Consider the following 16,470-nt stretch of genomic DNA (forward strand, 5'->3'; position numbering starts at 1 on the left):
TCTAATATATTTATATTTTATTTATTTATTTTTGATATAGACAATCATGAAACAGTGTTTCCTATTTTTAACATTTCTTTCGCAGATCTACTCTTTCAATACAAAGAAGCAGTACCTTTGTGTGTTTCCTATTTTCTGCCAAAATGACACAAATAAAAAAAACCAACCTTATTAATAGGCTTCGTGCCCTGGAACCTACGGACGAACTCCTCAGGCGTGGCAACAGTAAAGTCCTTCTCCTGGAACCGCTGGCTGTGGATTACGGTACCCTGGGACATAGAAGGCCTGGAAGAGACAGAAATATATTATTCACTAGTTGCACGCCGAATCTTCCCATCGTCTTCTCCCGTGGGAATTTCGGAATAAAAATATATACCATAAAAATACATACCCTATGTGTTATTCCAAGTTATATTCTACCCGTCTACCAAAATTTCATAACAATCCATCCAATAGATTTTGTGTGAAATAGTTATAAACACACATACATCCTCACAAACTGTCGCATTTATAATATTTGCGGATAGTGGGCAAACAAGCACGCAGGCTGGTAGCGTGATGGTAACCAAAAATCAGTAGCCAATTTAATCATTGCTACTGGACCACACTGCCAACTTAGGATTACAACTTCACCAGCACCCCTTATTTGGGATGTTGGGGAAATGGGTGAAAAGGTCGCTTAAGAGTGTTCATCCATACTAATATTATAAATGAGAAAGTTTGTCTGGCTGTTCCACTTTCATGGCTAAACCACTGCACAGATTTTGATGAAATTTTATATGCATGTAGTTAAAGATTCCCATTCAAACATATGCCACTTATGTTTTCAAAAATCAACCCCGAAAATTACTACAATGGTGGTGAAGACACACAAGGGCGAAGCCATGTGAAAAAGCTAGTAGCTATACATATAAATTAACATTGGAATATAAAAATTAATAACTAAAGAAAATAGTAAATTATAGTAATGCTTTGAAATTATTATTTCAACTCAGGATGAGCAATAAATACCTACTACACAACCAAATTGAGTCTAGATCTGGTGTTTACATGTGAAGATACACAACTTGTTTTTACAAAAAATTTCTATTATTTGTGTATAACGGACCCAGACACAAATAACAATTTTATAAGTTTTAAATCTTATTTACTTGCTTTTATCAAAGTATCCGTTTAGCTTTTCTAACAAAAATTTACGAACAATAAAGTAACAATTTGTTTATCTGTACAATTTTCACAAAATAAATACCTGCAACATCCTCCCAACAGGAACATAACTAAAAACTAAATTTTTGCACTAAATCTACACAGCATACAAATAGCACAAATAAGCAATATATTACTAAAAAAACTTTTATTTCTATGGAGTATGGACATCTTAACTTGATGGTATAAAAGTATTCAGATGATAATAATACGAACGCATGCACATACACTGAAATGCATACGACAGGTAACAGTGATTAAAAAAAATAAGCTGGCTGGAATTAATTAGAAATTATAACAAGTGAAACTTAGTGAAATCAGTGGCATACTTTAGTTAAACTCACTGTTTTTAATCGAATAAACAACGTTTACGTTGTGCTTTTATAATCGATCGAATCTTCTGTTAACAACAGGCTACAGGTAATAGTTATTTCTTATAATAAATTTTCAAAAAATGAGCGAAATACTTGCGTTAAAAATCTTCTAACCTGTACGGGCCTTCCGAGTATAATCCATTCATAGCTGGATACATAATATTCGGCATTATTTATTCTTTGAATACAATTAAAAATGCTTTATTAGTTTTAGTTTAATTGTATAAAAATTGGAATTCCACAACATTTCTTCGCCGAATTAAATTGTTTTCATTCTTTGACGTAAACTACGCCAATCAAACTCGTATGACGGATCATACGATACCGCTGTCTCGTTTTCACATAGCAATTTAAGGGTGTGCGAAAGAAATAGATTTTAATTGTTCAATGAAACGTCAAATAGTACCTTTAAGTAGTTTCTAAGGTCAGAGTTGCCAATTACAATCGCAATTTTTTAAAAGTTACTTATTCGAATAAATTTAATGTTTTGTATTTTATTAAATACCTAGGTGTTTGTTATTTTTATTGGTTTAATAAATCGATACAACTTTTATAGGATACATAACAAAAGAAAACTATTCAACGATAACATTTCCTTTTTATGCCTAAAATATAACTTTAAGAACTTCATTATTCTTTGGAAGTCCTTTGCTCGAGCTCAGCTATACACAGCATGAGCCACATCGGTGACAGCGCTGATTTAGATACCTTTAACCTTGGCAGCTTAAGTGGTCACCTCACTCGGTCGAGTTGTAAACAGTCTCAGTAGGTACCTTGCAGCCATATTTATTTACTTCACAATGACCAAATTAAGTCAATAACGTTTTTAATGTCTTAATGTCGCTAACATTTCGGTTTTAGCTTCTCAACTCATATCAAACCTATACATTCTAAAGAAAAACATTACCACGAAAGTAATTTCCTAAAATGTCTATTATGATAAAATTACATGGCAAGTTCTTAAAAAAACGAAGTTTTTCCATGCGCGCTCTTCACTCTGTATCCCTACTAAGCTTCCTAAACGGAAAAATAAAGGTATTTCCCGCGCATACAAAACTGTGAGCAAAAGCTAGTGTAAAGTATCTACATAGTCAATCTACAAATTAACTTGGGGCAAAAATATTTTTTTTGTATGTACGTAATTATGTATGTATGTAACGCGATAACTTTAGAACCGTTTGTCTGATTTTGATGAAATTTAAAAGGTGTGTAGGATCTGTCAATATTTTTTTTAAGTTGGGGCATATTAATCGGGTTAAGTCGTCTTTGAAATATTAACAATTTTGTAAAAACTTATCAAAATGCATTGTATTCGCGAGGTCTAAGATCGTGGCGAACAACTAGTAGATGAGATTGAGATTACACAACTTTGAATTTCAATTTAGAAAATTAGTACAAAAAGTACTTATTTGGTCAAAAAGTACACAAAATGAAACATGTTGAGATCGAGTGCTAATAGAAAAAACAATCAATATAATACAGAAAAGTCTTCCATTACCGAGTGACTAAGTGACAGACAACGTACAGTCGAAACGTACATTAGAAAGCTGAAATTTGGCATCCCTGGGGAGTGTAGGTGAGCACTAAGAGAGAACTTTCGGAAATTCTACCCTAAAGGGGGGTGAAAGGGGTGAAAAAATTTTATATGAAAGTTGTACACCGTTGAAGTTAGTGACTTGAAAATTAAGATTTTAGTTGTTTACAACAAATTCATGAATACATGTTTCATGTTTTATGAAAATTAACCCTCAACCCTTTCAAAATATATTATATGGGACTTAATAAAATTTGTATGTAATGTATTTGTGACGATATGGATGATAAAATATGAGCAATAATGCTAAATAATTGCATACAAACGGAATCCTTCGCACAAACACAGTGCTCTCTAATTATACCTACCATTATCAGTATGGGTCACTTCGCTAGCTCATATAATATTATGTTGATCGATAACATGTTTATCGTAAAATAGAATTTCTATTTACTATTTCTCTCTCAAGTCAACCTAAAGCTTGTGAAATTACTTAGGTATACTTTATATTCTTTCCGAGTGTGTTAATTGCTAACAATGGTGTCAGATTTTATTCAAGTGGAACACCCTCCCTAGGTGTTCCTTTGGGCAATTTTAATATATTTTTATGGGCAAAATTATATATGGGCAAATTTATATATATTTTTCTGAATTTAATATTTTTTAAATTTTACTTTACTCTTTACCAAAAGGCATCTGACTTAGGTATATAGTTACTTTGGTGTCTGCAACAAAAAACAATGCATACTAATAATAAAAGCATTTAATTCTTTTTTTTCAGTGATCGACATGCCGAAGCAAAATCAAAATCAAATCATTTATTCAGAAATTAGGCCTTCACATGCACTTTTTTCACGTCATATTCTAAATTAAATGATATTTACCAAAGCTACAAACTACTAGCATTTCGGAACGACCACTCCTGAGAAGAAATGCCGAAAGAAACTCATTCAAACAGTGTTGGTCCCTAGCCACTATATGTAGAGTTTTTTTTAATAAACATATAACAATTAATAACTAGAACTTACTTTTAATCAAACAATAAACGCAGTCGTACATTCTAACCCTGTAATTCATAAGTTAAAGTATTTTTTTATGAATAAAACACGTGTTGTATCCTTTCTTAACACATTCTTGCTTGACAAAAGAGTGTCAAAGACAGCCACAGACCATTTAAGACAGCAAATGTTATATAACATTTGTTAACACACTGTATGGGAGCAACTTAACAGGGTATATCTAGGTACTAGATACAAATACTACTTAACAGGGTATATCTAGGTACTAGGTAATATCTAGGTACCACTTATCAGTCTCGTTGAAATCCTGTTCAGACCTGTGTATAAAATTGTATAAATTTCAGATAAAATGATAACAGACTAGAAATATATGATTTAGAACCTCTCATTTTTAAAGTCAGTGAAAATTACGGCTAGTTTTTACGATTAAACACTTATTAACTTTTATCGACAGTTTAATTTTATTTCACATGAGTATTCAATTGTTTTTAGTTAAAAAAAAACTGCATTTTAATTTAATGTAAACAATGTGTGTTTTAGTAGGTAGTAAATAGGAGTCAAGGATACTTGCAAGTACAATATTTGTTCATATACCTATGCTAAGTAAAGTATCATCAAACGACTGAATCCATACTAATATTATAAATGATGAAGTCTGTTACGCTTTCACGGCAAAACCTGTGGACCGATTATGATGAAAATTACTATGCATGTAGTTAAAGAATCACGTTAAACATAGGCTATGTTATTTTTGAAATTAAAAATCTATTAATTTATTATTTTATCCGGCAAATGTGAAAAAATTAAACTGTCTTAAAAAGGCGAGATTTTCATTTATTTAGTTTACTTTTTCTGTCATTCTATATATATGTCAACTCAACTAGATATTCTTTATTCAGCTAGATATTTTATATTCTTTATTCATTTACCTATGTCGTTAGAAGTAAGTAAATAACCTCAAGTGTAACCTCATATGTAAATAATGGTAATAGATTTGAAAATAATTGTTAATATTTCCTTGAGAATTAATTCATAGTTAATACAAAAAATATAGGTAGAAATCAAGATTTTTTCATCCACAAAATGTCGTCAGCTTTTTTATTTTGCATTCAACGACAAGTATAGACAATTGTTTTTGTTTTTCAGCTCATATTTGTATAATCGAATGTTGGCCTAAATAATGAAATGGATAAAAAAAAACCAACACCAATTACTTACTGCAGCGTCCCAGCGCCATTAGGAGGTCTTAAAAGCCTTCCAGAAATTTCTACAGCATTTTTTGTCTCTGGCTCCACGTCGTCAGGATCCGTTTCAAGCGTCATTTGGAACTTTTGTAGATGATTAACTGGCAACACCTCTGTCGCTTCGTCATTTTCGAAATTTGGCGGGGTTTCGTCCGCGTCTCCCAGAACAAAACGCTTCGATGTTCTTCTCTTCATCATCTTGAAATAGTTCCACACAAACCCGGCAATATTGATGAATCGAATTAATATCCAATACAAAACCATAAACACTTCACTTCACTAGTGAACGGCTGATTGCGTTGGTTGAGTTGAGATATTTGTTTTTTTTTTGTCTTTTTATCTGTGCCAGCAAAGAATGAATTCTAAATTAAGTACCTACTTAAAGACCATCGCAATGGACATTATATAGACACTCAAAAATAACAACGATCATGAAATTCACCTTATTCCATTTGCCATATCCATTTATAACTCTACATTTTACGTATCTAATAAAATCTTAGGTATATTTGTACCGCAAATAAATCATTTTTAGTCTGTATTCACGTAAAATTAACTTGTATTGTTTGAATCTAATAACGTGATTTAAACCTATATTATTTCACTGTCTGTCCACAAATTCACAATGCCACCACAATTCAACACCGAGCAAACGCAAAGACTAGGAAGTTACGAGGAAATAACTAAAATTATTGCACAAATTGATAGTTAATTACTGACCGATTAGTTAAATACCTAACTAGTGCTAATGATCCTAGGTCAATAATATTAAGAAGGTGTTTAAATATAGTTTGCCTTTTTTTGTGATAGATGGCACTGTACATTGTCTTGTAACAAACTCACAAACTTTCGTATTTACAATATTAGTACTGACGAATAAACTATTCATTTTCTTTCTATGAAAGAGACATCAAAACAAAAACTTTATCCATAATCTTTGCCTAGATTTAAATAGCTTTAAAATCAAACAGATTTTTTTTTGTTTATCCTTATGGATGGAAAAGCAAAGGGTATAAACCCATACAGCCATCGTCTGTAGATGTGGAATAGGTATGTACAGTAAACAGCACATCAACCTACCCAAATTCATCGCATCTCGCCGCTATTACCGCGCCATCGAGGTTCATGCAGGGTAACTTGATGTGCTGTTGACTGTACGAGATTTCTCGAATCGATATATGAAAAATACCTACTTAATTTAAGTTCAAAGTTCAACTAAACTCGCGATGCGTCGTCGTGGTCAAAGTTACGTGTAAGAAAACTATTGAAGGATTTGTTGACAAGGTCACTCAAGAGTTATTCTATTGGTGGATAAAAAACTTTAAGTAGTAACATTAAAAATGAAATACAGGAACAGACATGATTTTCATACAATCTTTCACCCCCCCCCCATTATGGACATTTGGGGGTTGATTCTTAAAAAAAGGAAAGTTTGTGGGATATATGTGTAGTACGTTTGTTGCTTTTTCACGCAAAATCTACTGGGTACACGGATAGAATAAAACCTGGGCAGAATAACACATGGTGCTTTTTATCCCGAAATTCCTACGAGAGCGAAGCCCCGGTGCGCAGCTAGTCTTAAATTATTATTATAAATGCGAAAGTAAGTTTGTTTATTTGTTTGTTACCTCTTCACGCTCTATCTGCTCAACCAATCTTCTTGTAATGTTGTATACATGTAGTTTGAAGTACGGTGAAGGACATAGGATATGTTGTTAGGACTGTTCCCGTAAATAATTTATGCGGACGAGGCCGCGGGCAAAAGCTAGTATTATATAAAAATAAGATTTAGATAAGAAAATACTAAATAAATGGCGTTATTTATTTAGAAAAAGTATACTTTAAAAATATGGATCTACCTCTATGATAAGTACCTAGGTAAAGATTAATTATTGACTCATATAACGTAAATCCTATCAAAAATACTGATGTAGTATGTATGTAATTGAATGTATTTGATTGATTATGTGAATCATACATAATATAAAAAAACCGTTATCTATATTGTATATCATTAAAAACACATTATGACATAATGTCGGAGTTATTAAACGACTTTTGTAATAATTTACTAATTAATCCCAATTTTAAATTTGACGCAAAAGTTGAAACCGGAATTAAGGCGTAATAAAATAGTATGAGCTGATAATAAGAGCTTTATGGTTATTACAACTAAGCCTAAAACAATCATTTTCAAAAATAAGGTCTTTATGGTTATTACAACTAAGCTATAAAACAATCATTTTCAAAATTTATCAGTTTAGATTTAAATGACTGCAGTGGGAAGAGTTGCTCTCTAATTTATTCATGCAGTAACGTACTTTTATACCTACTTTGAACTCGCCTTGAATAAACTAAAATGATCACTTTGTAAGTCTATATTACTAAGTTGTTTAGGTACATTAATATGACCTCGTAATTGTAAGAGTAGGTATATCAGTAGGTACCATTATTGTTCTTTTATCTATGATCAGTATCCTATTACTGGCTTAGTTTCCTCAAAGAAAGTTAGTTTTTTTTACTAGATACTTCTTCTCTCCCACGCATTCCTGTGCTTGATGTTTTCTCATCTTGTATGTTTCTATATTCTCGCCATTTTATTATGTTACTTAGTATTATTTCAACATTTTACACTAAAAGAGTGAACCCTCATTCCATTATAGCCCGATTTTGGCGGTGGTCATCCTAAGTAATATTACAAATGCAAAAGTAAGTTTGTTACTTCTTCACGCTCTATATCTACAAATCTTTTTGAAATTTTGTATACATGTAATTTGAAGTGCGGAGAAGGACATAGGGTACCCTTCATCCCGGAAAAATAATTGTTCCCGTGGGAAAATTGAATTAGGCAAAAGCTAGTGGTGAAATAAATGGAGTGCCATAACTATCTGTCATACAGAATTTTCTTCAATACAATAGTACTTACAACCAATGATTTAGTTATTGAGGAGCATACATATTTCTTTTCTATACTTCATGGTATATACCTACTTAGGTACACCACGAAGCAAAAGGAATATTTATGCTACTCAATTACTAAATATTTTGTTGTAAGTAGAGAAATAAAGATAGAGAGTACACCACATACAAAAAAATACCGCTAATAAAAAAAAGACTTCATCTTTTGATGGTCGCGTAATAATTTTAAAATGGCGGCGTGTCGAAAAGGGCGTTCTCGAGGTTGTACGGAGTACTTAAACCACACATTTTGGATGAAAATCCTTGAAACGTCATTAAAATCCGGCTGATGATGCCAATACCTACTTAATGACTGACGTTTTTCAACATAACCCCGACCGAGACTGGTTCTTGTCTTTACGTAAAACAGACGCAAGCGATTTTCTTACGGAGTGTACAAAATACAATACGAATTTTTGTTAAAAAAAATTACAATACAAATACATGGTGTCGAAAATCTCAAGTAAAACATTTTTACATATTTTTTTAACAAAATCTGGATTAACTGCCTGTTTGAGGGTAAATATGTGTGTACCTATGCCTATAGGTACAATAGTATACATTGGCTTCCCCATAAGGACTACATTATTGGGAAGAGTACATTTTATATTTTCGCATTTTTTTAGGTATTGTAATTATCATTATCCGAATGGATAATATTAAATATAAAATGAATTATTTGAAATACTATCAACATTTTAAAGACTAAAGTAAAATATAAAAATGTCAGTCCATATTTTTCTTTTACTGTCTATGGTCAGTCCTATGAAAAAACAATTGTCTACCTACATATTCTATCGACAAGTCGCACGCTTAGGGGGCACTAAATATGTGGCGCCCGGGGCTCGTACGTTAGATTTGAGTAATGAAATTTGAACTTACACCTAGCGGTCAAAAAGGCTCGAGCCTTTTAGCCCTAAATTTAAAGTTGCGAGTCTTTTTTAAAGGCGGACTCACAATTGTAGCGGTCGAAAAGGCTCGAGCCTTTTAGCCCTATTAAAAGCTTGCGAGTCTTTTTTAAAGGCGGACTCACGAAACAGTAGTTCTAAAATTGCTCACTAAAAAAGAGCTTAAGGCTTTTTTAGGCCTAGGCTTTTTTTAAAGCCTTTTTACAAGACTGGCGTCGTAATTAGAGTTTTATCATTTTAGCGGTCAAAAAGGCTCCTTATAGCCTTTTTTTAAGACTCACCGTTTTATAGCGATGGCTACAATATTAATTATAATAATAAATCGTCGTCTCAGCCGATGGACGTCCACTGCTGGACATTGGCTAATAATAATAAATATGTCACTACATTCATATAACGCCATGGGTAGTAAAAACAATTAATAAATATAAATTTCTAAATACATACATATTATAGATAAAACACCCAGACACAGAATAAATTATCATGTTCATCGCACAAACAATTGTTCTGGGTGGGAATCGAACCCACGACCTCCGGATTATCTGTCAGTGTCACTAACCACTACGCCACGAGGCCAGTCAAATTTAGACTTATTTTAAAAATAAGACTGTATTTTATTAATTTTGTACTTACGTGAATATTATTTTTTTACAATTTTCAAAATAACATCGATTCCTATTTCGCCATTATTATCTTGGAAATGACAAAGAAAAATACTTATTTCCGTGGTGTTTAATATTTTAATGTGAGGGTAGGTAGGTATATTTGTTCTTATGCGTTGCTGGATGCCCGGTTTAATTTACGTCATTCATTCGTTTTAATATCGTTCTATTCGAATTGTTGTTCGTATCATGACCAGGAAATGTGTTAAGTTAAATATCTGTTAGTATATTGTGTTGCGGTTAATATCGTAAATAAATACTGGTTCATCAATTGAACTGAAACATTGGGTTGGAATTATATTTTAGCGCGTTGGTTACTATTACTCGTTATCTTTGCGCCAAAATGGAAAATGATGGATTTGATGGTGATTTGGATGTGTCTACTGATGTCACATTTACGAGTTCTAGAGAAAATGTGAGTATTGAGTCTTCTCCGAATCCTAAAAAAAAATATAAAAAGCTGAGGAATACATATTACACGAAGAATGACAGTGGGCTTAAATGTAAAATATGTAAAAAACCATTTTCGATAAAATCGTCACATTCTACGCTAAAAAATCATTTGCTAAGTCATGAAGGCATTGAAGGCCCCTCAACCTCAACCAGCAATACTTCTGCATTGACATTGAGCAAACATAAAAAGGCACTGTATGACCGACTAGTGCTTAATTTTATCGTTCACGGCAACCATCCGTTTAAACTTGTAGAAGAAGAACATTTTAAAAAATTAATGGCTGAGATAAATCCTAAATACTCGCCATTAAGTTCAACGTCACTTAAATCAAACATTCACAAACTATTTAAACAGAAACAACCTGAAGTTATAGAGAAAATCAAAATGATTACAAATAAAATTTCTTTGACTTTTGACTTTTGGACCTCCGTCACGAACAAACCATACGTAGTTGTTACTGCGCACTTAATAGATAATGGTGCATTACAGTCATTTATCCTGGACTTCGATTTAATACCGTATCCACATAAAGCTGAACAGATATTACATAAAATTGTAGAAATCTTCAATTTATATGCTTTACATAAAAGAATTATGTCCATTACTACAGATAACGAGAAAGTAAATGTGAAATGTTTACAATTACTGACTTTATGTAATGATGATTATGATGATGTGATTCACACTAGATGTTTGGCACACATTTTAAATTTGGTAGTAAAGAAAGGTCTAAAAGAAGTTGAAGAGCCTATTTCAGCTGTGAGTAAACTTGTTAACTTAATAAATTTTTCCACTAAAAAAAAGCAGACCTATTTTGAAAAGTGTGCAGAATTAGATATTCCGCAATTAGCTTTACTAAAAGAAATTAACATAAGGTGGAATTCGACCTACCTTATGCTTGAGCGTGCATATAAAATGAAAGCAGTTCTCAATGATCTTTGTCAGAATGATAGGGAATTTCGAAATTCCAATATTGAAGAAATCATGTGGGCTGATGTTAAATTATTGATTGACTTGCTAAAGCCGTTTTACGATGCCACACTTTTACTATCTAAGTCAAAATACCCAAGTATTTACTATGTAGTACCTATAGTAGACGTCCTAATGAATCGACTTTCTAATGCCGAGGAGATGGATAATGATCTTAAGAAAAAAATTTCTGGAGCCATGCTCAACAAATTGCAAGAATATTTTCCCTTGCTACGCACTGAGTATGCTATGTTTTCTATTATACTCGATCCAAGATTAAAAAATGATTATTACTCCGAAAATTACAATGGTACTGAAGATCCCCTCACTTCTATGACATTACTTTTTAATACCAGATACAATCTTGGAAATCAAGCAGCTGAACAGCAATCCGATCTATCGGAATCTTCCGGTGCATCTGGAGTCAATAACAATATTTTTTCTTCAATTTATAAAAAAAGAAGACTTGATAATAATGAGCTGGAAAAATATTTATCCCTACCGATTGAACCCGAAGACACTGATGTAATAGACTGGTGGAAAAACCAACAATTAAACTTACCACGCTTACAAAAGATGGCTTTTGATATTTTATGTATACCAGCTACAAGCGTTCCCAGTGAACAGTCATTTTCCAAAGCTGGAAATTTAATCAATAAGAAAAGGAATCGTTTGAGTAATAAAAGCATACAATCCTCAATGTGCCTTTCATCCTGGCTAAACGTTTTTGGTGATTAATGTTCGCGTACCTAACGATGTTTTACCTATGCTTTTTTTATTTCATTAATTGATTTAAAATATGTTAAACTGTTATAATACATAATAAAACTTTCATTTATAATTCATTACGTTTCTATTAACCTAATCCTCAAAAGAGTCGAGTATTTTTAAAGATGGAACTCTAATTAAATAAATATTTTTTTTAAAGAATGTTTTTCTTTTTAATCACTTTTCTTTTGGATATGTTATGCGCAGTGGTTAAAGATCCAATATATTATATTGTAACTTGAAGTTTAAAAAAAATATCCAAAATATCAAAAAAGTTGTGGGTAGGTCAACATTTCACCTACCCACAACTTTTTGGATATTTTTACTATTTTGTAATCTGTTAATCATTAGCAATTGTGATTTCTTGGCTCGTTAAGATAATACATTTCATTTTTATTATATAATAAAAATGTCTAGTGATGACGGGTCTCCTCCGTGTTCTCCGAGTATTTTACCTGGTTTATCTCGCGAGAAGAAGAGGAAGTTATCTTTAAATGAAGAAAAGTTAAAACCAGAATCATCATCAAAAAAACAATTGGACAAAGGAGTACAGGTACGACAAGAAGATATTATGGATTGTGCCATATATAAAAGAAATCGATGGGACTCATCCGATGTGCGAGCACAATTGAATGTGGTAGTGGTAGACGATATCCACCTGTGCTCAGAGCAGCAACCAAATGATCAAAGAAACAAAGAGTTTGCAAAATTATTAGCTTTTGAGCTCGACCGTGTTCCTCCAGAAAAACGCACGATGACGTATTCAAAGATTCTGGATTTCATTAGAAAAATACGCCAAGAAGACAGTTTGGCTAATATCAGTTTGCCAAGTTTTGATGATTCCGACAATGAAAATGAGTAGATATCCAAGTTGTGTCATTGGTTATATTTATTACGTTTAATTTCATTTTTATATTTTTTAAATATGATACTGTATTTTTATTAACACATCCTTTATTTATTTACAATTTCATTTCATTGCCATACCTAATGAAAATCGGCTGTTTTTCTTTTTGGAACAATGACTATTTTAAGTTGGCCTCTTATGACTTAGTAAATCTTTATAACCAAGTGTCAACGTATACTGGTTTTATATTTTATTATTAAATGTACCAAAAATTATGTAATTGTTTATGTTTTTGCTATATTTAAACCAATCATCGATACCACCTTTAGACCTAATTAGTACCTAATAGTGTCAAATAATATTATATCTAAAAAGACTTTAAAAAAGCCTATGCCTAAAAAGCCTCAAGCCTTTTTTAGTGAACAATTTTAGAAAAAAAGCCCGCCTTTAAAAAAGACTCGCAAGCTTTAAATTTATAAGGCTCGAGCCTTCAAAAGCCATAAATACAATTAGCCTCGAGGGCTTAAGAGCTATTTAGCCTTTTAGCCTTCTAGCCCTCGCTATAAAGCGGCGAGTCTTAAAAAAGGGCTAAAAGGCTCGACCTTTTTCGATCGCTACTTACACCTAGTCACCTACTACATATATAAAGTAAAAGTACGTATGTATGTTTCTATGATAGAAAATAAAATAGTACGTTATGATTCTCACCTTCATTGTTAAATGAATAATTTATGCACCAACATAATTAAGTAGGTATATTTTTTTCATATGGTAAAATAATAAGCCCATTAATACAGGTAAGCTTAATTCCCATTAGTGCAAAATATTCCCATTAGTGCAAAATGAAAATTATATAATGCTAGGTGCGCCCCGGGGCTTCACTCCCGTGGGAATTTCGGGATAAAAAGTACCCTATTTGTTATTCCAGGTTATATTCTACCCGTGTACCAAATTTCATAACAATCCGTACTGCGTGAAAAAGTAACAAACATACCTAACTCACAATGTTTCGCACATATAATATTAGAAGCATATTAGAAGGATACTAATCCTATCTATCTACTATCCATGTAGGCAGGTACTTGGGTAAGTAAGTACCTACCTACATGGGTATATATAATCAAGTTATATGACGTGGTTACGTTTTTTAAACGTCAAAGAAAAACATAGTAACAATGTAAGTTCATATAATAAGTATTTTGCACACAATGGTTCGAAATAACCTAGCAACACACACTCTCTTGTTTAACATTAAGTTACCATGTAACTTCACTAAGTTTCTACGTAGTTTAAACTACGTCATTTTGAAATACTTGTACCTATTACACAAACGAACTGTGCCCGCGGCTTCACCCGCACAAATTTAGGGATATATTGATTTACAATACGGGGATTTCCAATCTTCTTTTCTCGCGCATGTCGTAAATGTCAATCAAAAGCTATAAACAAGAGATTCTCCTCATAGGCTATGGGCTAGCTGAAAACAGCTGTACTCGTACAAACCTATATTATTTAAAACCAATTTTATTCAACTAGCTTTTGCCCGCGGCTTCGCTCGTGTTAGTTATCGGAATAGTTAACTATTCCAGTGGGAATTTACGCGGAATAGTGGCCGTTTTCAGCTAGTATAAAGTAGCAGTGCAGTTGACTGATATAGAAAAAATGGCGCGCTTTATGTTATACATACATAATCAAATTTCTAACCGACGAGAAAATAGGCATATTTTCAGATATTGATCAATTAGAAAATCTAAAGTAGGTACCTATATATTTTATAAATAATCATGTAGGTAATAAACAAATACAAAAGGACACGTAGGTCACGGACATAATTTTTTTTCCTGTTATTTAGGCGCGAAGGTAAACCATAGACGTAAAAAAAATATTTTTTTTTTCTTAGGCTATAGAATTCCTGTTTGGCGAATTTCAACTTTATTAATAACAAACATAAAGTTTCAAAATGTCGAACTAATAAAAGAAATCGCTTTACAATTTTGAGCTTTATGTGTATAGACTTCAGAGCTGACAGTCGCAATAGGGTAGGTAGTTGCCATCAAATAAAATCAAATACTTTTCCCGTGTACAAAAAGGAAATGGGCCTTGTATGACATTGGGGACAAGTGACGTCACAATACTTAGATTCAAAAAGCGTTTGAATACTTTCAATGATAATTAAAAAATACTAAACTAAATCACACTATAAATAAAATTGATAATGATCAATTTTATATTTTGTAAGTAAAATTGATCATGATCAATTTTATTTTATAGTGAGATTTTATATGAATGCATTTAAGGTACCTATATAGTTTAATTTATATCCAGACATTCCGAACGTAGTAGCATTTATACAAATCTTTATCAGTAGGTATTAGCGATCGAAAAAGGTCGAGCCTTTTAGCCCTTTTTTAAGACTCGCCGCTTTATAGCGAGGGCTAGAAGGCTAAAAGGCTAAATAGCTCTTAAGCCCTCGAGGCTAATTGTATTTATGGCTTTTGAAGGCTCGAGCCTTATAAATTTAAAGCTTGCGAGTCTTTTTTAAAGGCGGGCTTTTTTTCTAAAATTGTTCACTAAAAAAGGCTTGAGGCTTTTTAGGCATAGGCTTTTTTAAAGTCTTTTTAGATATAATATTATTTGACACTATTAGGTACTAATTAGGTCTAAAGGTGGTATCGATGATTGGTTTAAATATAGCAAAAACATAAACAATTACATAATTTTTGGTACATTTAATAATAAAATATAAAACCAGTATACGTTGACACTTGGTTATAAAGATTTACTAAGTCATAAGAGGCCAACTTAAAATAGTCATTGTTCCAAAAAGAAAAACAGCCGATTTTCATTAGGTATGGCAATGAAATGAAATTGTAAATAAATAAAGGATGTGTTAATAAAAATACAGTATCATATTTAAAAAATATAAAAATGAAATTAAACGTAATAAATATAACCAATGACACAACTTGGATATCTACTCATTTTCATTGTCGGAATCATCAAAACTTGGCAAACTGATATTAGCCAAACTGTCTTCTTGGCGTATTTTTCTAATGAAATCCAGAATCTTTGAATACGTCATCGTGCGTTTTTCTGGAGGAACACGGTCGAGCTCAAAAGCTAATAATTTTGCAAACTCTTTGTTTCTTTGATCATTTGGTTGCTGCTCTGAGCACAGGTGGATATCGTCTACCACTACCACATTCAATTGTGCTCGCACATCGGATGAGTCCCATCGATTTCTTTTATATATGGCACAATCCATAATATCTTCTTGTCGTACCTGTACTCCTTTGTCCAATTGTTTTTTTGATGATGATTCTGGTTTTAACTTTTCTTCATTTAAAGATAACTTCCTCTTCTTCTCGCGAGATAAACCAGGTAAAATACTCGGAGAACACGGAGGAGACCCGTCATCACTAGACATTTTTATTATATAATAAAAATGAAATGTATTATCTTAACGAGCCAAGAAATCACAATTGCTAATGATTAACAGATTACAAAATAGTAAAAATATCCAA

General features: G+C 32.3%; 1 protein-coding gene across 4 annotated transcripts in view; it reads right to left on the bottom strand.

The window, feature by feature from the left end:
• Positions 1-16,470, bottom strand: part of ACC (Acetyl-CoA carboxylase) — an 81,349-nt gene that overhangs the window by 52,104 nt on the left and 12,775 nt on the right. For 2 of the 4 annotated variants that reach the window (XM_053766013.1, XM_053766014.2), the window contains exons 2-3: positions 5,352-5,717; positions 168-285 (exon numbers count right to left, since the gene is read on the bottom strand). In XM_053766013.1, the coding sequence (XP_053621988.1) occupies positions 168-285; positions 5,352-5,641 (408 nt within the window). In that variant the 5' untranslated portion in view covers positions 5,642-5,717. Of the gene's footprint in view, positions 1-167; positions 286-1,694; positions 1,880-5,351; positions 5,718-16,470 lie in introns of those variants that run through there. The other 2 variants (XM_053766015.1, XM_053766012.2) reach the window with 2 other exon arrangements.

The sequence above is a fragment of the Plodia interpunctella genome, chromosome 28 (assembly GCF_027563975.2).
Source record: "Plodia interpunctella isolate USDA-ARS_2022_Savannah chromosome 28, ilPloInte3.2, whole genome shotgun sequence".
NCBI lineage: Eukaryota > Metazoa > Arthropoda > Insecta > Lepidoptera > Pyralidae > Plodia > Plodia interpunctella.